This window comes from Rhincodon typus, chromosome 22 (assembly GCF_021869965.1).
Source record: "Rhincodon typus isolate 14 chromosome 22, sRhiTyp1.1, whole genome shotgun sequence".
Taxonomy (NCBI): domain Eukaryota; kingdom Metazoa; phylum Chordata; class Chondrichthyes; order Orectolobiformes; family Rhincodontidae; genus Rhincodon; species Rhincodon typus.
This window is the reverse complement of record NC_063353.1, coordinates 19077556-19099824: the sequence shown is the minus strand read 5'-3', so window position 1 is coordinate 19099824 and position 22269 is coordinate 19077556. Positions and strand designations below refer to the sequence as shown.

General features: G+C 39.9%; 1 protein-coding gene across 3 annotated transcripts in view; it reads left to right on the top strand.

Moving 5' to 3' along the window:
• The window catches only part of celsr1a (cadherin EGF LAG seven-pass G-type receptor 1a), a 306739-nt gene that overhangs the window by 220533 nt on the left and 63937 nt on the right, over positions 1-22269 (top strand). For all 3 annotated transcript variants that reach the window (XM_048610171.1, XM_048610170.1, XM_048610168.1), the window contains exons 7-11: positions 9312-9469; positions 14392-14555; positions 15784-15909; positions 20381-20547; positions 21253-21438. In XM_048610171.1, coding sequence (XP_048466128.1) covers positions 9312-9469; positions 14392-14555; positions 15784-15909; positions 20381-20547; positions 21253-21438 — 801 coding nt within the window. The remainder of the gene's footprint in view (positions 1-9311; positions 9470-14391; positions 14556-15783; positions 15910-20380; positions 20548-21252; positions 21439-22269) is intronic.

The window sequence follows — 22269 nt, the reverse complement described above, 5'->3', positions numbered from 1 at the left end:
CTCACCAGCCTGAATTGGAAATATATTACTGTTCCTTCACAGTTACTGGGTAAAAATCCTGGAACTTTCTCCCTAATACCAAATGGACTGTAACAGCTCAAGAAGGCAGCTCACCATCACTTTCTCAAGGGCACCTAGGGAAGGACAATAAAGACTGACCCAACCAGGAGTACCCACATCCCATGAATAAATTTTTTAAAAAAAATTCCCTGCAGTACCTTCAAATTCTTCACGAAGTTTGGTGCCTGGGACTGGCTGCAATACTCCTGCCAAGGCCGGACAAGTGTTTTATACAAGTTCAGCATAACCACCTTGCTCTAAATTATTTTATGCTGTCTTAAGGAAGGCCTTAAAGGAAGAAAAATGTGGCATCTTATCGAATGCTTTCTGAAACTTCAAATCTGTTATATCTGTTTGTTTCCCTTTGTTTCTGCTGCCATTGCACACTCAAAATATTCCAATATTGACAAACATTATTTCCTCTGAACCATAACTTGTGATTTTCCAAATGCTACGTTATCACATCCTTAATAGTAGATTTAACGTGTTTCCTTGATACTGACATCAGGTTAAGTGAGAAATAATTTCCATGTTTAAATTCATCTATCTTTCTTGGCCAGTTGGCATTTGCCACCCTCCAATCCACAGGGACCATTTGAGAATTTAGGGAAATTTTGGAAGATTAAAGCCACTATCTTTCTGTAACCATGTGTTTTAAAAGCATACAATGCAGATCATAGGGTCCAGGAGATTTGTCAGTTTTTAGACCTATTCCTTTTTCCAATAATTTTTCTGAAATAATTTAAATTATTTTATATTCCTTACTTGCTTTAATCGACTTATTGTTTCTGGTCTGTTCTTTGTCTGTTCTACTGTGGTACAGAAGATATTTGTTAAACATTTCTGCTGTTTTCTTTTTCTTCATTATAACTTTCCTGTTCAGTCCTTTCCTTTCATGGGAGGTTTATATTTACTTGTGTTAATTCCCACCTTTTTACAAGGCCATCAAACTCTTTTTAAACCTGGTTTTCTATTTCTTCTCATTTATTCATTCTGTTTGCTCCCTCCTTTGTCAATTTATTCTTCATCCTCCAGAGAATTAAAAAAGAAAATTAATTGCTCAGGCTAACTGCTAATTATTGGCATCATTGTATTTCATTTAGAAAAGACTAACAATCTTAAATATCTCTAGTTAGTGATGGTTGCACTCACTTTTTCCGAGAAATGGGTTCCCTCAAAGTATTGGGCATTTTATTGAGAATTATGATTTACTTCTTTAAGTATTTGCCATTGCTTATCTACTAATATATCTTTTAATCCGTTCTCCAATCTATCGCAGGACTCCGAAATTGGATTTATTTAAATGTAAGCCCCAGCAAAGGACTCACCTACATCGCTGATATGAAATATCTTGATATGAAATAACTTGATATGAAATTTATAATATGGTGTTCACTGTTTTCCCCCATCCCCATCCCCAAATCCTTTATTGTAAAATTACTAATTAACCCAGTTTCATTGCACTGTGCTAGTTCAGAAGCATCATGTTTTCCGGTTGGTGATTCATCGTTTTGCTCTGGAAAGTTGTCTTGAATGTATCTCATGAACTTGTCCTCCACATTTATTTTTTAACCAGTCTGGCTTGTTAACCAGTTTGTATAAACGTTAAAGCCCCCCAGTGATTACTGCATTACCCTTGCCATGTGCTTCTCTAGTATCTTGAGTTATGCTGTGTCCGAAGCTAAGGTTGTTGTTACAGGGGTTATAAACTATTACTTTGTGGTCAGTTAGCTCATTTGACTGGATGGCTGGTTTGCAATGCAGGGTGTTACCAACGACGTGGGTTCAGTTCCTGCACTGACTGAGGTTACTGTAAAAGTCCTGCCTTCTCAACCTTGTGCCACGCCTGAGGTATGGTGGCCCTCTGTTTAAACTCGCCACCAGTCACCTCTTGCTAATGAGAGAGCAGCTATGGCCCTCTCGGACTTCGGTGACTTTACCTTAAATTATTGCTCCCAGTGATTTCTGTCCTGTTATTTGTTTTCTTGGTTCTATCCATTCTGATTCTCCATCTGAAATTTCTGGGCACTAGGATCTTCTTTGTCACCCTTTAATTATCAGTGCTACCCCATCTCCTTTTTCATTTTGCCTGGCTTTCTGAAACTCAGGCAACCTGGGATATTTAGACACCAACTTTGTGCATTCTGCACCACATCTCAGTAATGAACATTAAATCAAACACATTTTAATCATGCCCTTAATTCACTTATTTCATTATAAATACTTTGCACGTTTAATGTCAGTGTTTAACTGTTTTTCCCTGATGTGGCCTTAGTTGGCAATATGCTGTCGAGGTTATTAAATTCCGTCTCTTCCTGACACGATCCACTTGACTTTACCTGAACTGTCTTCTGCTCTAAACCCGATCTTCCTTTTAGGACTTGAATGTCTCCTTACCTGAGATCTCCCTCTCCCTGACCACCATTATAGTCTTATCCACCACACTGATGATTTGAATTGATTGATGCAGTTTAAGTGGGGTGATGCCCAACAGAACAGGTTACTCTTTCTCCAATAAAGTAGCCAGTGCCCCATGAGTTGAAACCACTGCCTCCCACATTACTTTTGCTGACACTAAGTTAAATCTGTCGTCTTTTTTGTCTTTTTGCACATTTGTACATGTTTTTATTGACAATCCAGAGATGGCTACCTTTTGTGATAATGATAATATTATACTTAGATTAATGTTGTTAAGGATGTTTTTGAATGTTGTTTAAGTCTTTTGGCATGTTTAATGTGAGGTTGGCTCAGAAGTTCAGCCCTGGTCTTATTGAATGGTAGAATATGATTGAGGGGTATATGGCTTACTTCTCTTATTTCTTATGTTCTTTCATAAATTGGCTGGTGTAGCCCTTTAACAGCAGTATTGAAGGCTGAGAAATACCAGAAATTGCATGTGAATTTCAGCCCTTGCAATAGTCTGCAAAGTTGTATGTAGAGAAGGCTGCTGCAGACCTGATCACATGTATTGGGTACAGATGAGATGACAGGTTTTCATTGAAACAGCACAATATTTCACAAAGCAAAAGACAATTCACTCACATCAACATTATTATCAATCAACTCTTGAGGTTGGTTGGCTCGCCGACCCACATCAACCCTACGACAAGTGCTCACCCGAACTAAAGACCCACTCCCCGCCATGGACAGGACCAATGTCATCTACAAGATCCCCTGCAGAGACTGCGAGAAACACTACATCGGACAAACAGGAAGGACACTAACAACAAGAGTACATGAACACCAACTGGCTACAAAAAGACACGACCAATACTCACTCATCTCAGTCCACATGGACAAGGAGAACCACGACTTCAACTGGGCCAACACCAAGATCCTGGGACAGGCTAGGCAGAGACAAGCACGAGAATTCCTGGAAGCATGGCACTCCACGAAGCAGGCTATAAATAAACACATTGAACTCGACCCCATATACGTTCCACTAAGGAGGAAACCCGGAAGTGAGGCAATCCATTGCAACGGACCCCAGAGTTTAAAAGCCAGGCGGAAAAACACACCGACGCTTCATCAGAGGCTGCACTGATGACGTTACCAAGCACGGTAACGAAACGTCTGCGGAACAACAAACCAGCTCGGGAAGCCAACCAACCTCAACACCCACAACCCGAGCTGCAGATCTACTCCAAAACCTTAGAGATCAATCAACTCTGCACCATACTGTTTTACTACTGAATGTGAGAATAAAGTCGTATGTAATCTGTATATGGATGGTCAGTTAGAACTCATTACCTCACAATTGATTTGACGTTAAGGAAAAAGCAATTGGATGGATCTTGCTGAAGTCAGGCATCTCAGTGTGTGAAAACCGAAAGAACTGCGGATGCTGTGAATCAGGAGCAAAAACAAAGTTGCAAGAAAAACTCAGCAGGTCTGGCAGCATCTGTGAAGAAAAAAAACAGTTAATGTTTCGGGTCTGGTGACCCTTCTTCGTTGTGTACCCTGTTAGTTGGACCTTTCTCTGCACCTTTCGCCTCAGAAATGTCTTACGCTGTGAGAACAATTGCTGCATGAAGGAAAGCAACTTCATGGATTAAATTGTTCAATTTCTGGGCAAGTTTCTACTGTGTTTGGTGGACGATTCATGTGTAAATCCAGTGAGTTCTTAAAAATAATGGTAGTTAAGGTCAAAAAACCATTAATATAATTCACTGATGCTGTGACTAAATTGAATCTTGATCAATGTATGTGTTGCTCTTCTGGCACAATCTGACCCATAATCTTAACAATAATTTAACCAATAGAGATCTTAAAGCCAGTTGCTATACACTCAGATTGTTCAATATCAAGACAGGGTGAGATTCAAAGCTTCCTTTCTTTGTTTGATTGCATCTACATGTGTGGCCCTGGCTTTGTCAACATTTTTGTTTGCCTTCACTGGCAAAAAAATCTAATATGCTTCAATCTCACTGCCCTGTTAGTTGTCAACAACATAAATTGTATTTATATAGCACCTGTAGTGCAGAATAACAATGTCTTCAAGAAGGATAAAGAGGGTGAGATTTTTAGTAATCTACTTACAGCACATTGATATGTTATCTTCACATCTTTTGACCTCAGAAACATGGCAGTTCATGGCCCTGTATCTTCCCCTTTGTTACCATGACCCTAACCCACATTTTAATCGTTTCAACCACTGACTGACTGTACAATTCACTCTTCCTTGGTCCCCCCACTTCGAGCTGTTTACGAAGTTGAGCTGATCTAGATTGGTGACCTGCATCGTTTCCTGCAAAGTGTTCACAATATCCAACCAACGTCACCTTCCTTCTGCAGTCACTGATCTCTCTGATGGCTTGGTGATGGCAAGGTGACTGCTTGTTCTTTGTTCCCTCCATTCCTCAATGTTATTAAAATTCTCTGTGGAGGCTCTTCGTCCAGCTCTTTCAGACACCCCGAAGATTCTTCTTAAAATCCTTTTTCTTTGACTCAGTCTGCAACCTTCTACCTTTTCCAGCTCAGCATTTTCACCTTTCTGCCAGACATGTAGATGCAATCAAGCGAAGAAAGGAAGTTTTGAGTTTGCAAATGTTATACTGTTGGAAGTCTCACCCTGTCTTGATATTGACCAATCTGAGTGTCGAGCAACTGGTGTTAAGGTCTCTGCTGGTTAAATTATTGTTAAGATTATTGGTCAGATCATGCCGGAAAAACACATACATTCATCAAACACTTTCACCTTTCTGCCTATTGAGTTTGTTTCTTTCTGAGAGCAGTGGTGTGCGAATGGCCATTTTTATTATTCTGGTAAAGCCTTCCCCGCTATTTCTGGTTCTCTTTTTTCTAAATCGAAAGTGAGTTTTTTTTTAAATTTAATTTATTTCTGAAGTTGCTGGTGCTAAGAGCTGTAACTTATGAAACCAGTATTGCAAATAATTGGGACCAGTGGATCATTGAACTGGAAATGGAACTGTCAAGGTCCAAACCTGACTCTGGCTCTTTGTTGCAGCTGGTGTTACCTCAGAATCAGTGTAACGACTCTCAGTCAGTGTGTAGCCAGCTGCAGATTTTAGATTTGCTGAAGTATGTCACAGACTAAATAAACCTCATGTGGCATTGCCATGGCTCCGGGCAGTTTGAATAAAAGGACCAATCTCCGATAAAACTTTTGAGATTTAAGTGTGCGAATGTTTTTAAGAATGAAAGAGATTTTGTGAGCTGACTGTGTGAACTGACTTTGTGGACCAGGTAGTAGAATGATGGAAGCTAGTGACCGATTGAGTAGTTGTACAAAATAGCACAGAACTCATGAAAAAATTGAATGTTTGCAATTCTGTCAAAACAGCTATCTGTGGCTGAGGTTTGAATTAGAATGCGCAGACTTTACTTTTCGGTTAATGTAGTGACAAAATGCCATTTACAATGTATCTTTCACATGGAACCTTTAACCCTTTAAATACTGCGATGTAGTAGCACTTCAAAATGCAGTTTCTAATTGATGCAAAGTATAACTGCAATGGAACTTGCTAATACTTTGTGGATGAATGTATAGGTGATGGCTCTTGGGTCAGCTGCTGGTGGATTTGATCCTCAGAGGTTGCTGCCACTTACTTTAATGCACTTGGTTATGTCTCATCACTTGTTGGCTGAGCAGTTGGTCTTGAGTTTTCTGCATAAGTTCACTTTGCCATGGCCCAACAATGATCAACAAATCAAACAGTGGCACTCGTCTGGCTGAGGGAGACTGTGGAGGTGCTGTGTGCAACTCCATTTAAAAAACTAGAGCTCTGCAAAATGAACTTGGATTTTGTTGCTTTTCAGAACAATCTGGTTCATAAAGTTCTTGTGTGTGGATCTGAAAAGGGTTAATACTGAGGATTGCCGTGAGCACCACTCACTGGTGGTAATGTCACATGGACTTGTGTGCAGAACAGCTTGAAATCTCGAAGGAGTAAAACCTTAAATTGCTCTGGGTCACCTAAATATCTCTATAACAATGTAACCTGTAACTTGTTGCTGACACGCAATAAACCATACATTGTGAATACAATAAACCAGAGTAGACCTAGTTAGACCAGAAAATAGTTTTCCTCTCTCGCACTAGTTCAAACAAGCCTGCAGTTTCCTACATTTAAAGAAAATAGTCACAGCAACCTTCTTCATAACCATCAGCTAGTACAGCATGGTGAGCTGGAATGCTGGTGCAATAGCCGTCTTTACCTGTGGCCAGTAATCTACTGTAATGGCATGGGCCTACAGTTTCTACATGAATGAAAGCCTATATATAGACATAGATATAAAGAAATTCTCTGTGTGCTCACTGGTATAAGTTGGCTCCTGATTTGTACAACATTTCAATTTTAAAATTCTCATCCTTGTCTTCAGGTTACTCTATGGCCGCATCGTTCTCTTTCTCTGTAAGCTCTTCAGTGCTATAACCTTACACTACAAGATATCTGTGCTCTGCTAATTCTTGCCCTCTTGTGCATTACTCAATTCATTGTTGGCTGCATCTCCAGCTGAGAAAGTGAACTCTAGAATTCCCTTATTACATCTTTCCCTTTCCATACATTTCTCTTCTCTTCTCTTTTCATATGCTCCTTAAATCCTGCTTCTTTGAGTCTTGTTATTACAGTTTGTTTGATAACAGTCTTGTGAGACATTGAGGACTTCTTCCCAGTCAGCTTCATTCAGTTTTCTGACCCGATGGTCTTGGATGAACAGCATCAGCTTTGCTAATGTTCTACACTACCAAACTGCAATTTTAAGCCAGTTAAATATTAATAGTGAAATAAATGCAAAGTATTGCGAATGCTGGAAATCAGAAATTAAAACAGAAGTGCTAGAGAAACTCAGCAGGTCTGCTAGCATCTGTGGAAAAAGAAACAGTTAACATTTCGAGTCCAGTACTTCTCTCCTTCAGGACTGAAAGGGACTGGAAAGTGATCGTATTGATGCTGTTGTTAGAGGGAGGAGGAGCAAGTGGAACTGTTGCTGAGGGTGTCAAGATGATGAGAGCGCTAATGGTGATGGAGGAGTTTTGGTGCAGATCTGTGTTCATGGTAGATGTTGATAGAAAAAGGGTCTGTTCTGCTGACAACAAACCAGTTCAAAGGAGACACTGGAGGGGGAAGGGAGCTGTAGTCAGAATGGAGGACAGTATTCATGGTCTGAAGTTGCTCAGCCTGTTAACGACATTAAGTCCTGAAGGCTGTAAAATGCCTAAGTAGAAAATAAGGTGCTATTCTTCCAGTTTGTGCTGAGTTTTTCTGGAGCAGCGCAGCAGGCCTAGGACAGAAATGTTAGCATGAGGGGATGATACTGTATTGAAATGGCAAGTAACTGGAAAGTCAGGATCATTCCGACAGAGTGGAGTTATTCCACAGAACAGTCACAATCCAGTCTACGTTTGGTCCCCCCAGTGTAGAGGAGACCACAATGTGAGCAGTGAATACAGTGGACTGGATTGAAAGAAACTCAGAAAAAAATTACTAACAGTGGCAGGCAGGGGTTTGGTGGTGATATCCTGCTGAAGGTGGCGGAAACAGCTGATCTTTTGAGTGTAGAGTCTAACAGGATGGGAAGTGAGAACAAGAGGGAGCCCTATTATTGTTCTGGGATAGAGGGGAGGGGTGAGGGCAGATATGGCTAAGTGTGCTGACAACCACGTGGTGGGATTTGTTGAGTTGATGGAAGAGGAAGACATGTCAGTAGCACACCTGTGGAAGGTGGCATCCTTGGAGCAGATGAAATGGAAAAACTGGGAGAATGGAATGGAGTCTTTGCAGGAAGCTAGTTGTGAAGAAGTGGAGTAAAGGTAACTGTAGGAGTTGGTGGGTTTGTAATTGATATTCGTGGACAGCCTATCCCCCGAAATAAATATCAAAGTTATCTTATGCACTCTTGAAAGTCGCTGAATATTCATGGTCACCAACCTGCATCTAAACATCCGAAATCAGTACGTGAAATCAGCGCGTAAGTTTGTATTGCCTTTGGATAAATAAAAAATTGACTCTCTGAAATGGTCTAGTGTGATTGATATCCATGTGTGTTAGGAAATTGGCTGCCTAAATCAACATAGTAGGTCTCTAATTGAAATGTCTTTTAAGGATCTGTTCAGCCTTTGATATGTGGTCCATGATTCAATCATCCCTTGTTAATACAATATCGCATTTTCCCATGGACACGCACGGCCAGATCAAGGCATTTTAAAAATGCATTGTCACTAAGGTTTTGTGCATAACTGTCAGTGTATAAAATAATTTTATCTTTTTTTTCTGTTGAGGATTGCTTTCAGTAAATCCTCTCTCCCTTTTAAAATTTGGAACTGATTTTGTGGCTTTTTCATTTGAAACACAGCAAACAAATTACTTCAGTGGATTTTACAGGTAAATGTTCTGCCATCATGTGATCACCATACAGACTGTATATGTGCCTGTTTCAGAGAGGGAGAAAGCATGTTGGGCCCAGAACTCTTGTAAATACCATGCTTGAACTGATTAATAGTACGTTTCCAAACGAACACTAGAGAAAGTTGTCGATGGGTTTTGCTCTGTATACCCCGCGGGGAAACACTTGGCAGCAGCTTGCAACTTTCCCATGGCTTAGCCCAGATTTATGTGGAGAAATACAGGCCCAAACTTGCATTGTTATATTTAAATAAAATTCTTCCCGTGTTCGCTGTATGCATGTTGTTCTGTTTCGTAGCCCAACATATCAGGAATAATTGAAATAGGGTAATCTGACTCCTGTTGCCTGAGTGCAGAAACTAATTGATCTGTTCTTCTGTTTAGCCAAATATTGGCAGATTAGGTATTCCTCATGGGCCATCAGGAGAGAAGGTTGCAGTAGTTACTGTTGATGATTGTGATACTGCAATATCGGTGCGATTTGGAAATCGTATTGGAAACTATTCATGTGCTGCTCAGGGAACACAGACTGGATCAAAGAAGTAAGATCAAATAATTTACCTATCTATGTTTATAGAGCCATCGAGTCATACAGTGCAGAGTCAGACCCTTCGGTCCAACTCCTCCATGCCGACCAGACATCCCATTCTGACCTAGTCCCATTTGCCAGCATTTGGCCCATATCCCTCTAAGCCCTTCCTATTCCTATACCCATCGAGATGCCTTTTAGATGTTGTAATTGTACCAGCCTCCACTACTTCTTCTGGCTGCTCATTCCATACACGCACCACCCTCTTCAAGAAAAGGTTGCCCCTCAGGTCCTTTTTAAATCTTTCCCCTTTCACCTTAAACCTATACCCTCTAGTTTTCGATTCCCCACCCTAGGAAAAAGACCTTGGCTATTCACCTTATCCATGCCTCTCATGATTTTATAAACCTCTATAAGGTCACCATTCAGCCTCCTACACTCCAGGGAGCAAAGCCTCAGCCTATTCAGCCTCTCCCTATAACTCAAACCCTCCAGTCCCAGCAACATCCTTGTAAATCTTTTCTGTACCCTCTCAAGTTTCACAACATCCTTCCTATAATGGGGAAACCAGAATTACACACAGTATTCTGAAAGTGATCTCAACAATGTCCTGTGCAGCCACAACATGACTTCCCAACTCATATACTCAATTTTCCAACGAAGGCAAATGTGCCAAATGCCTTCTTCACTATCCTGTCTACCTGCGACTCCACTTTCAAGGAACTATGAACCTGCATTCCAAGTTCTTTTTGTTCAGCAACACTCCCCAGGACCGTACCATTAACTCTATAAGCCCTGCCCTTGTTTATCAGCACAGAATCCCTACAGTGTGGAAACAGGCCCTTCGGCCTAACAAGTCCACACCGACCCACGGAGCATCCCATGCAGACCCTCAGAGCTTCCCACCCAGACCCATCCCCCTAATCTACACTTCCCTGAATATTGCAGGCAATTTAGCATGGCCAATCCACCTAGCCTGCACATCTTTGGACTGTGGGAGGAAACCGGAGCACCCGGAGGAAACCCACGCAGACACGGGGAGAACGTGCAAACTCCACAGAGTCGCCCAAGGGTGGAATCGAACCTGGGTCCCTGGCACTGTGAGGCAGCAGTGCTAACCACTGAGCCACCTTGCCTTACCAAAATTCAACACCTTACATTTATCTAAACTAAACTCCATCTGCCACTCCTGAGTCCGTTGGCCCTTTGACCAAGGCCCCGTTGTACTCTGAGATAACCTTCTTCACTGTCCACTACAGCACCTGTTTTGGTGTCATCTGGAAACTTACTAACCATGTCCCCTCTATTCACATCCAAATCATTTATGCAACTGATGAAAAGCAGTGGACCCAACACCGATCCTTGTGGCACACTGCTGATCCAGTCTGAAAAACAACCCTCTACCACCACCCTCTGTCTCATACCTTCAAGCCAATTTTGTATCCAAATGGCTAGCTCTCCCTGTATTCCATGTGATCTAACCTTACTAACCAGTCTACCATGCGGAACCTTGTCGAATGCTTTGCTGAAGTCCATGTAGACAATGTCTACCACTCTGCTTTCGTCAATCTTCTTTGTCACTACTTCAAAAAAAAACTCAATCAAGTTATTAAGACACAATTTTCCCTGCACAAAGCCATGTTGACTATCTCTAATCAATCCTTCCCTTTCCAAATACATGTAAATCCTGTCCCTCAGGATTCCCTCCAACAGCTTGCCCACCGCTGTCAGGCTGACCGGTCTATAGTTCCGTTGCTTTTCTGTACAGCCTTTCTTAAATAATGGCATTATTTAACAATTAGGCAATTAACACATTAGGCAACCTCCAGTCTTCTGGCACCTCACCCTACAGTGTGGAAGCAGGCCATTCAGCCCATCAAGTCCACATCAACCCTCTGAAGAGCATTCCACCCAGATCCAGACCAAGCCTCCTACCCTGTCTCTGTAACCCTGCATTTGCCATGGCCAATCCACTTCACCAGCACACCTTTGGACTGTGGGAGAAACCTCTCAACAAGGGGCCCAGCAATCACTTCCCAAGCTTCCCGTAAAGTTCTGGGATACACCTGATCAGGTCCAGGGGATTTATACTTCTTTCCTTCTTTTGGTTGAATAGAAATCCTCCAAATTTATTAAAAGGGCAATACATCAGTCTTATTCAACATTACAAAAGATCACTTCTAATAGAATTTAATTGTGAAAGAGAATTTAAATTTGTTTTTTGACTTATCCATTGTTTGCCTGTGTTTTTACCTGTGGCTAGACAGGAGACCTGCTTCCGGATCTGTTAGTGATGCTAAATAACTTAGTACACAGAACGAGGTGTAGGATCAACATTGACCCGTCCTCTGACTCTTTCTCCCTTTTTGTGGGACAGCACCTGACATCTATTTGATTGCTCTCTTTCCTACAAAGTGAGATCCAACCATACTAATTTGACACTTTAGACCATAAGACGTATAAACAGAAGTCGGCCATTCAGCCTATTGAGTCTGCTCTGCCATTCAACGAGATCATGGCTTGTCCAATAATCCTCAAATCTACGTTCCTGTCTCTTTTTCCTCCCCCCTCAACCGTCTTTGATTCAGGTTGATTACAGATTTAAAAGTCTGTTTAAACATCATGACCCAATGTGCAATCTGACTGTGTAGGCCCACCCCTGCACCTTAGTGCCCCAATTATTAGGTTTACTGTTTTGACAGTTGTTATGACATTAGAAAATAATAGCCTTCATAAGAATGAACAAAAATATTCTGTTTTAATTAAGATGAGCGCAAAATCTGACCAACACCATGTTGAGAAGATTTGAAAAGAAGTACAAGAGCCTAGTTTTCCTTTCTTTAGCTGCATTGATTCTTGATGAATTACAGTTTGGCAGGAAACACAGACACACTCCAGTAGTTCACCCATGGGGCAGTTCCTTAGATTAGGGCAGCATGGTAGTTCAGTGGTTAGCACTGCTGCCTCACAGTGTCAGGGACCTGAGTTCAATTCCACCCTCTGGCGACTGTTTGTGTGGAGTTTGCATGTTCTCCCCGTGTCTGCGTGGGTTTTCTCCAGGTGCTTTGATTTTCTCCCACAGTCCAAAGATGTGCTGGTGAAGTGGATTGGCCATGGGAAATGCAGGGTTACAGGGAATAGTGTAGGGGGCTGGGTGTGGATCTGGGTCTGGGTGGAATGCTCTTCAGAGGGTCGATGTGGACTTGATGGGCTGAATGGCCTGCTTCCAAACTGTAGGGATTTTTTAATTGCCAGAGGAAATGATAGAGGCTGATACAATTATGACATTTAAAAGGCACTTGGATGGGTATATGAATAGGAAGGGTTTAGAGAGATATGGGCCAAATGCTGGCAAATGGACTAAATTAATTTAGGATACTTGGTCGGCATGGACAAGTTGGACTGAAAGATCCGTTTCCACGCTGTACACCTCTATGACTGTGTGTGAGGGACAGCCACCTTTTCAAACATTGACCTATCTTTTCCTAATGACCATACATGTATCTTCCAGCTATGGTCGTTAGGTAACTGGATAGGAGTCGGAAGTGGAGCATGAGTTAACTTTAATTTTTCTTTTGATCCTGGTCTGGAGCACTGAGGCCAACCCTAACGTTGCAATTGTTTTGACTGGTATCAGCTTTCTCTGCAGATCAGGAGTCCAAGCTGGAACCTGTTGTTGATCCTATTTGTAGTTTTAGTTGTGCACACAGTGAGTATACAAGAATCGGGCTTGTTCAGCTCTCCACCCACACTATTTTCTCCACACTATTTTCTCCATCCACCTCACTGCCCCATTTCAGTCACCAGGATAACTGTTTGAATAGTGCATTGATAAAAATAGGAACAGGAGGAGGCCATTTAGCCCCTAAAACCTGTTCCGGCATTCTGGGACATCAAGGCTTTCTAGCCTGACTCTTTGCCCCATATCCCTTAATATTTTTGGTTGACAGAAAATCTCAGTCTCAAGTTTAACATTAATCTTAATTTAGTGTAAATTAGTGTTTGAGGGATAGACTTCGAAACTTCTGTCATCTTTTGCTACGTCAGTTTCACTCCGGATTAGTATGTCTGTGTTTTCTTTAGGCTGAGACATGTAGTTCTGGAGTCCCCAGCTAGTGGAAATACTTCCAATTTACCCTTTCACGTCCCTTTATGTGTTGACAACTTTGATCAAATCACCCACAAACCATAGCAATTGCAGGGAATACAAGCCTGATTTATTTAAACTCTCAGTAATTTAACCCCAGCAGAAGCTGTTTTAGGCAGAACAAAACTTTTGCTTGGCTGTTGAGAGAGTGAGCATTGTGACTCAATTAGTCTCCTCATATTGATAGTCATTTGTAGATGTCAGTGTTGTAATTGACCACTATTGCTGCTATTTTGAATTGCTGTAATTCAAAATGTAAAAGTTAGTTTAAAACCTAAAATGTTACAGCTGGTGCTGCTGATTCAATTGTATTGTAAATTGATTTAGATTGCCTGTGAGCATTTATATTTTAAGTAGTTTTATCTCAAATTCCAAACTATGTTATTGACCAAAAAAATGAGAGGCCAGGGAATGAGATCACAAACTGGGTTTCAATAATTATTCAGTTACAAGCTAATCCCCTTATAATCCCCTTATAAATGGCTTTCAAATAAATTAAGTGTTTGCTGTAAATGTAATTGATTCATTGTATCATTGTAGAAAACTAGGTCTCTTCCTTGTGAGAGTAGCCCAAAGATAGTAACGAGATCTGCGCCATGTCCTTTCAACCTTTGTTAGGGCACGTAATTGAAAGACACAGTCATTCGATCAGAGTGATAGTTATGTGTCTTTTAAGCCCTCTGCATTACTTATGTTTGTGAACCATTTTCTTCCCCCAACCCCCGCACCCTTATTTCTGTGACACTAATCTGAAGCTGAGGATGAAATTATTTATTTGTCTTCCTTAGGTCTTTGGATTTGACAGGCCCTTTACTACTTGGTGGTGTCCCCAACCTGCCTGAAGATTTCCCCGTGCGTAATCGGGAATTTGTGGGATGTATGAGAAATTTGACCATTGACAGCAAGCAACTTGACATGGCTAGTTTTATAGCCAATAATGGTACACTTGCAGGTATGATCAAAGCTTGCATTGTGCAAAGTTACTCATGGATCAGTATGAAATCACTGGTGGTAAGAACGAACACATCTGGCCAGTAGTGTGCAGTTGTGTATCAGCTCTGAAGAAGGGTCATTCAACCCAGAATGTTAACAGATTTCTCTCCACAGGTGCTGCCAGACCTGCTAAGCATTTCCAGCAATTTCTGATTTGGTTCTGATTTACAGCATCCAAGCTCTTTTTGTTTTTTATGTGCAGTTGTTTGGTTGCTTTCTTTTCTAATGGAGATTGGGTGTAGAACTTAAAACTTATAAGTGCTTTATAGCAGGTCTTGCTAGCCTAATTATTTGTTTAATTAATGAGTGGCTTAATATTCATTCTGTGTTTATCTTGAGCGCACAATTTGAATTTTTTAATGATTTATACTCATTGTAGGCATTCAAAACATTGGCTTTGCCTACAGATTTGGTTCAATTAATAGTGAAAGCAAGTTAAATCCAAACACTATGTGCAGGAAAGTCCTGAGAATTTTTTTTTAAACTGCAGAATAATAAAATTGTGTAAAAATATCCTGGAGAAAAACTTAAATTTGAATATTGTAACTAGATGAAAGAGGTAAGTGGAAATAATTCTGAAGAGAGACCAACTGGGGCAATGATGAGAAGGTCAGGTTTGAAATTCATTATCACTGGGCGGGCTTGTTGGTTCAAATGGCCTTCATTGTTCTTCAAAAGCTCTTGTGCATTTTTTGGAACATGTGCCACTTTCAACTCTTCCGAACTTTTGATAAATAGTAATCATAGAAGAACAAGACAGGAAATGAGTATATTGGTGCCTGTAAGGAAGAATTGGTTTGTAAAACAAGTTATGATTTCTCTGAAACACACCCTAGGTTAGAGATTTGTTTTGAGCATTTTGAATAACAGTTAGTTTCTCACAGAATGGCATATTGGTGCACAATGAAATATCGCCCAAAACACATTTCTATCCCCATTTCTCTGCCATGATCTAAATGGTCGCATTTTCTATGAAACTATTGCGTTTTCTTAAACTTGGAAAAAAGCACTGTTACTTCCTTTATAAGCTGAGAGGTGCTTGCATTTAGAAAGTTTGTCCTGCATTGGAAAGATGTCTCTGAAAGGAGAAATAGATGGGCAGCAAGTAACAGCAAAGTTTCCAGGTGTATTGGGATCACTAATAGGGCTAAGAGATTGATTGTAAGTACCTGCTTCTTTGATTACAGGATGTGCTGCTAAAAAGAACTTCTGTGATGTAAATGTATGTCAAAATGGTGGACATTGTGTGAACAAATGGAATACATACAGCTGTGAATGTCCCATGCGATTTGGTGGCAAGAACTGTGAGCAGGGTGAGTACTTTTACTCCGCCAGAAATAAAAGAAAAAGGGATTTCTCTAATTAAATGTGAGCCAAAACTCGTATCTCATTTGATCCACTAGCAAAATCAACAAGAGTCATCAGAGAACTGGTCAACCTAAACTGATTGAGTGGAATCAGTGAGTTGGTTGACTTATGCACTGACCTGAACTGGTCCAGTGAACATTTATTTCAGGTTTACAGTTTAAGGTCTTTTAAGGCTTTATTTTTCTACAGCCAGTTAGGTTTTTACACCTAATCCTAAATCGCTTCCTGCCCCTCAACCCTAAAACAACACAGGCTCAGATGATTTTAGCTACTTTGCTGAACAGACATATCTGCAAAGGTAAAATCATCTAAGCTCCCCAAAAGCAGATGGATATTTGGTACACTTCCAAAAAGCAAAAATCTCCATTTGTCAAGATATTTAATGAACTTCTCTGTAAAATGAAGCAAAGAAACATTAGATGTTGGTGCAGAATTACGCCATTCCGACATACTGCCATTCAGCTTGATCTTGGCTGATCTTCTATTTCAACATAATTTTCCTGTGCTATCCCCATATCCTTTAATATCATTACTGTCTGGAAGTCTGTCAATCTCTACCTTGAATGTCAATGACAGAGCCTCCACAACTTCTCAGGCAGAAAGTTCCAAAGATTTACCATTCTATCAGTTGGAAACAACCTGCCGCCTCTTCTGAGAATGTGTCCTTGGTTTGGGATCCCTGTCCCAGTCAGGGGAATACATTCTTTCTGCATCTGCTCTGTTGAGCTCTGTCATAATGTTCAACGCTTCAAATTAAATCACCTAAACCCCTAGAGAATATAGGCCTAGTGTCCTTGGTCTGTCCTGATAGGACAATCACCATCCCAGGGATCAGTTTGGTAAACCTTAATTGCATTTCTTCTGTGGCAGAACACTGCCAAATTATAATTATCAAAATAATTATTGTGGCTGATATTTCATAACGAAGATGCAATCACTAAGGTTTTCATTTTAAGTAGTTCTCAAATAGAATTTACTTATCATTTAACTGATTGAATTGAACTGTTATCATGACAGTATTCTCCACTATTTTCCTCAATTTTCAGTTTATAGGGTAGTAGATGACTTATCACTGAAGCTAATGCTTGCATAAATCAATGAACCCATTTCTTGCCGAAATGAAGTATTAACCTGCTATCTGCAATTCAATGCACTTAATTGGGCCAATTTAAATCAGTCATTCCAGTTCGGTTACTGGAGATGGTCAGCCCCAGGACTACAGTCCATTCTCTAAGTTATGTTTAAGCTTCAGTCCAGATTCCTTTCCTAAGGGCAAAAATTTTAAAAAAGTATACATATATTTTTAAAAACTATATAATAAAAACAATTTTGAAAGATCTGATCAAAAGCATCATAAAGAAAGATTTGAGCTTTTTTTTTTCCCCAGCAACCTCCATTGCAGACATTCAACTCCAGTGAAGTGTCACTCTTGTCTTCACTGTTTTTAATTTCTACTTGCCTTATTAGATGGCAACTTTCTGGACATCCACCGGATACAATTCTTGTTGTTGCTGTCTGGCCCCAAGGTACAAAGCCTCAGACTAACACACTGAATTCTAAGAAAAATGTCAGGGCATTTTCAGCCATGTCTAATGGACTGCCAAAACAGCTTAAGACTTCATTCCAGCTTTGATGCTGTGAAGACCATTAGAACTAAACTGCCCAGCTGCTGGCTTCGATCTTTTCTTCTGAGCTGAATATGTTTCTGGCTTCTCTCTCTGTAAGTTGTGAAAGCTCAACTTTGTAAACACTTCAGCAATTATCTCACTAGCTAGCTTATTTAGCTTAAGTCAAATGATTTTTGAAACTGCCATTTTGATCCACTACTTAAAAAATGAGTTTCTTACCATTAATAAAAATGTCATCTCCACAGAACTGAGAAGCAAAGACCCATTTCCGTCTATTTCATAAACCATGTTCATTCCATGTATAATATATTATGCATCTTTTAACACATCATGAATAAAATGTAAATTAGCAACATATCTGCTTTTCTGAACATTAAGAACTTAATATTTCAATTATTATGCTGCGTATCCAGTGGACTCTAACATGGATACAGCAAAGGCAAACTGACTTAAAACAACATCCTGGTAACTACAGGTTTCATGTTAATGCAGTTCTAACATTGACAGTATGAACAAATGTCTGCGATACAACAGGAAATGACACTTGATTTTTATGAGAGGGAAGTTCTATTGTACTCTACTGTTATGACCCAACGCTGTTCAGAATGTCAGGCCTTTGTCTATAGTGAGTGGTGTGCAAATGTCCCTTCTACCCTGAGTGTACCTAATGGCATCATCCTGCTGAGGGTAAACATGTATAATCAACATTGGGCCTATAATATTTTATCTATAATGATGAGAAAATATTAAGTCTCAAAGGCCTGCATCTAAGACAAGAGTGACATGATAATTAGTGTAACAAATGATTCATTTCTCATTTTTTTTCAGTCTAATTATATTGTTTATGGCTATTATTGCTGTAATAGCTGCAAATTACTTAAATAGAGACCAGTTATGGAAGAATGCATCATCAGGGAATGTTATAGAGAGTCAACAAATTTTGCTTCCTTTCTAATTACAGTAGTAATTGATGTTATCCATGTCTATTCCGTATGACTCCGACTGAATCATGATAGCTTTTCCGTTTTACTTTCCCTTTTAAACTTTAAAAACGATCTGCTTTTCTAACAAAGGGGAAAGGGCTGTCCGAGCTCTCTCTGAACAAAATGTGACTAGAAGTGGACCTGTTTACTTTGCCTGATTAGCAGATGCAGTAGCACATCAGGTTTATGTGATTTTACCCGAACTGATCACACTCTACCACAGTGACAGAGTCAATTGTTGTAGTAGTGTTAGTTGGGATCAGAATCAACCGTATTTAAGGATTGTCTACGCACTCACTACTATTTTAAAACATTTCTGTCTTCAATGAAGAAAACAAATGTTTTCCGTCAAGAGAACCTTACCATGGCAGATACCCCAAAAAAGTTATCTGTCACTATTCTAAAGTGAGTGGATTGTCATGGCAATTTCCTATCTCTGTGCAGCTGTTGTGCCCTTTGACTTTAATTTTTATGTCGCTGGTTACAACTGTTGTTAATAAAAACTGTAATTTTTTTTTAAGAAAAAGGAGTAAGATTCACTAATAGAATCTGAACATGTCACTATAATCAGCATCCATCCCATAAGTCTTGTACAGTTCATGTGAGTGCCAATACTGAGCTGTACTGCTGCACAACGTTTAACTGCTGTTATACAGACAGTATGTCAGCACTCAGTATAACATATAAGGACAGGTTGCACAGATTTGATTTGAAGCACCTTGAGTATAGAAGATCAGTGACAGGTCTAAGTGAGTTGTTTGGACTGATTATTTGGTAGAGTGAACAGAAACAAATTATCTCCTCCAATTTAGGGTCTAGGCCAAGTTTACATAACCTTAAAATTAGAGCCAGGCCATTCAGGCATGATGTCACAAAGCACTTCTTCACACAAAGTGTAGTAGAAATGAGCAACTTTCTCCAAAAACAAAGGCTAAATCTGTTGAAAATTTCGAAACCAAGGTGGATAGATTTTTACTAGGTACAAATATTAAGCATCAAGAAGCCAAGATGAGTAAATGGACTTGAGATAGAGATTTGACATGATCTAACAAAGTGACAGACTCCTATTTTCAAATATCTATTGTTTCCTAAATAGGCCTGATAAACTAATTTTAGTAGCTGTAAAGGCTCATTTGATACCAAAACTTTTATCATTTCAATTTGTGTTTTCCGTCATGACAGTGATTTGGGAAAACATCCACGTCGTTAGATCATTTTTGTTAAATTTCCTTCCATCAGCTGTATAGAAATTAGATCACTTCTGATCCCAGCTGGTGTTACTACTGGACATGTCAGATCCCTGAATAAAATCTGACTTGATAGATCGTATTTTGTTTTAATTTACCACAGCTGTCTTTCACTGAAACATAAGCACACAAGATTACAGGTATGTTTTTAACATTATTACAAAAATTTATTTAAAAAAAGGAAGAAAAACTAAATAACCAAACAAAACTATCTGAGTATAACATTATTTGAAACATTTCAAAATGCACAGCAAAATAAAATCCCATTTACACCCCAACACCATCACTTTATCAGTTAATCAAATCCAGACAAAGTCTCCTTCCCTATCAAATATGTCGGTTTGAATTAACTGCTTTTTCTCAATTCTGGCCCAGTGAGCTGGGAAGACTTGTTATTTGAATCCTCATGCAACTGGGCATTTAGACTTCCACAGTCTTTTAAAACACTGCTGTCTGGAAGTTTCACAAATTGTACCCTTTCACTGAGGATTATTACTACAAATGGCATATCTTTCATCACACTTTATACTAATCGACACTGGTATTTTCTCTCTCTAGTCATGCCCAATTCCCAGCGTTTTAAGGGTACCAGTCAAATCAGTTGGGATGACCTAGATATCACTATCTCTGTGCCATGGTATATTGGTCTAATGTTCCGCACAAGAAAAGCAAATGGATTCCTTGTGCAGGCAAATGCTGGGACTTCCTCCAAAATTAACATTCAGGTGAGCATCTATCCTGAAACATGTTGCACATGATGCTAATTCCTGGTGATGGGCTATATTCAATATTTGCTGGATATTGTGGAGATATTGCTGTATGCAGTGGCAGTGGAATGTGTTGGTATTTATCTAATTGTTATTTCACATCTATTCCAGGTTTGGTAAATACAGGCACTGCTGGTTTAAAAAAATGAATATGTTATTATGTGTGAATTATTGATTCCTTTCTAAATTTCAACAGTGATTTCGTTTATCCAGATTGGAATGCTTTCCAGTCTAATGAAATAAATCAGTTGGTACCTTAGGACACTGAATAAAGTGTCTTTTTAAACTGGCCAATAAGGTTTGGGGGTAAGGTCTGAGTTTCAACCCCTGGAAATTAATGAGTTTGCTGATTCTAATATAGGGTCGTCATGTGTTAGACAAGATACTATTTAGCTGTCAGGGGCTTGCGATGCTCTTCGGAAGAGGAAAGCCCTAAAGCTCCAGTACTACGTGGCTATAAAATTATCAGTGGTTATGCTTGGTGATTTTCAGAACCTAGAGAATAGTGTTTCTATTAAGGGTGTGTGTCAACAAGAATAAACTGGCTTTGTGCCTAAACCAGCTCAGCGGAGGAGTACATTCAAACTTGAAATAATGCATATGTCTTTCTTTTTGGTGTGGACATTGTGAATAACTCTGATACTCTTGTTCCATTTCTGGCAGATAATTGATAGTAACTTAGAATTTGAAGTGCACAACAAACATGGATTAAAAGCCAAACTGCGACTGACTCGGACACGGGTCAGTAATGGAGACTGGCACCATTTACTGGTTGAGATAAAAAGTATGAAAGATGGCAAAGACATCAAGTACCTGGCTGTCCTATCTTTGGATTATGGAATGTACCAGGTAACTCGCACAAGGGATAACTCGCACAAGGGAGATTTCTGCTTTGCCTAGCCGCCTCCAGTGATTACATTGAAGTAGTTTAATTTCTGTGCTGCATTCACAATGGGAAATATTACTGAACAGCCAAGCTTCTCCTCTTCTAGCTCCTTGGATTTACCTTGGTGACAGCTTTGATTTCTTGGATCATTTCTGATTTCTCTGTTTCTAGTTGCAAAATCTAAAGGACAGACAAGAACGTTAATTTAGCTTGTTATCATTTGACAATGTTGAGGTCCCACTCAAGGTGAAGACTCACATTGCACTGCAGATGGCAGAGGAAGAGGGCTTTAACACTGTAGCACCAATCTCCCACCTGTACATACTCCAAGCCTGCACTCCCCAAACTGTTTTCCATTGTGGTCAGATATCAATAAAGTAGTAAGGAAACATTGAGTACGTAATCCTTATAGTTTATTGTTTAAAGATCAACCATGTAAAACATCATATATATATGAAGGTCTGTGATTTGAAGTGTTCTGTAAAAATGTTATCATATGTACTCCTGAAGGTTTCAGCCACACTCTATGATTGTTGAAGACTCTGTGAAGCTCACCCTTTCCCATTCCAGTGACACAGTAATGAACCTTTTCCCACCATAACTCTCTCTTTCTCTCTCTCCCCTGCCCCCACATACTCACTCTCACACTCTCATTCATTTTCTCTCTCTCTCTCTCTCACACAAACACACACACACACACTCTTTCTCTCTGTCACTCACACTCTCTCTCTCTCTCTCTCTCTCTCTCTCACTCACTCACTCACTCACTCACTCACTCACTCACTCACTCACTC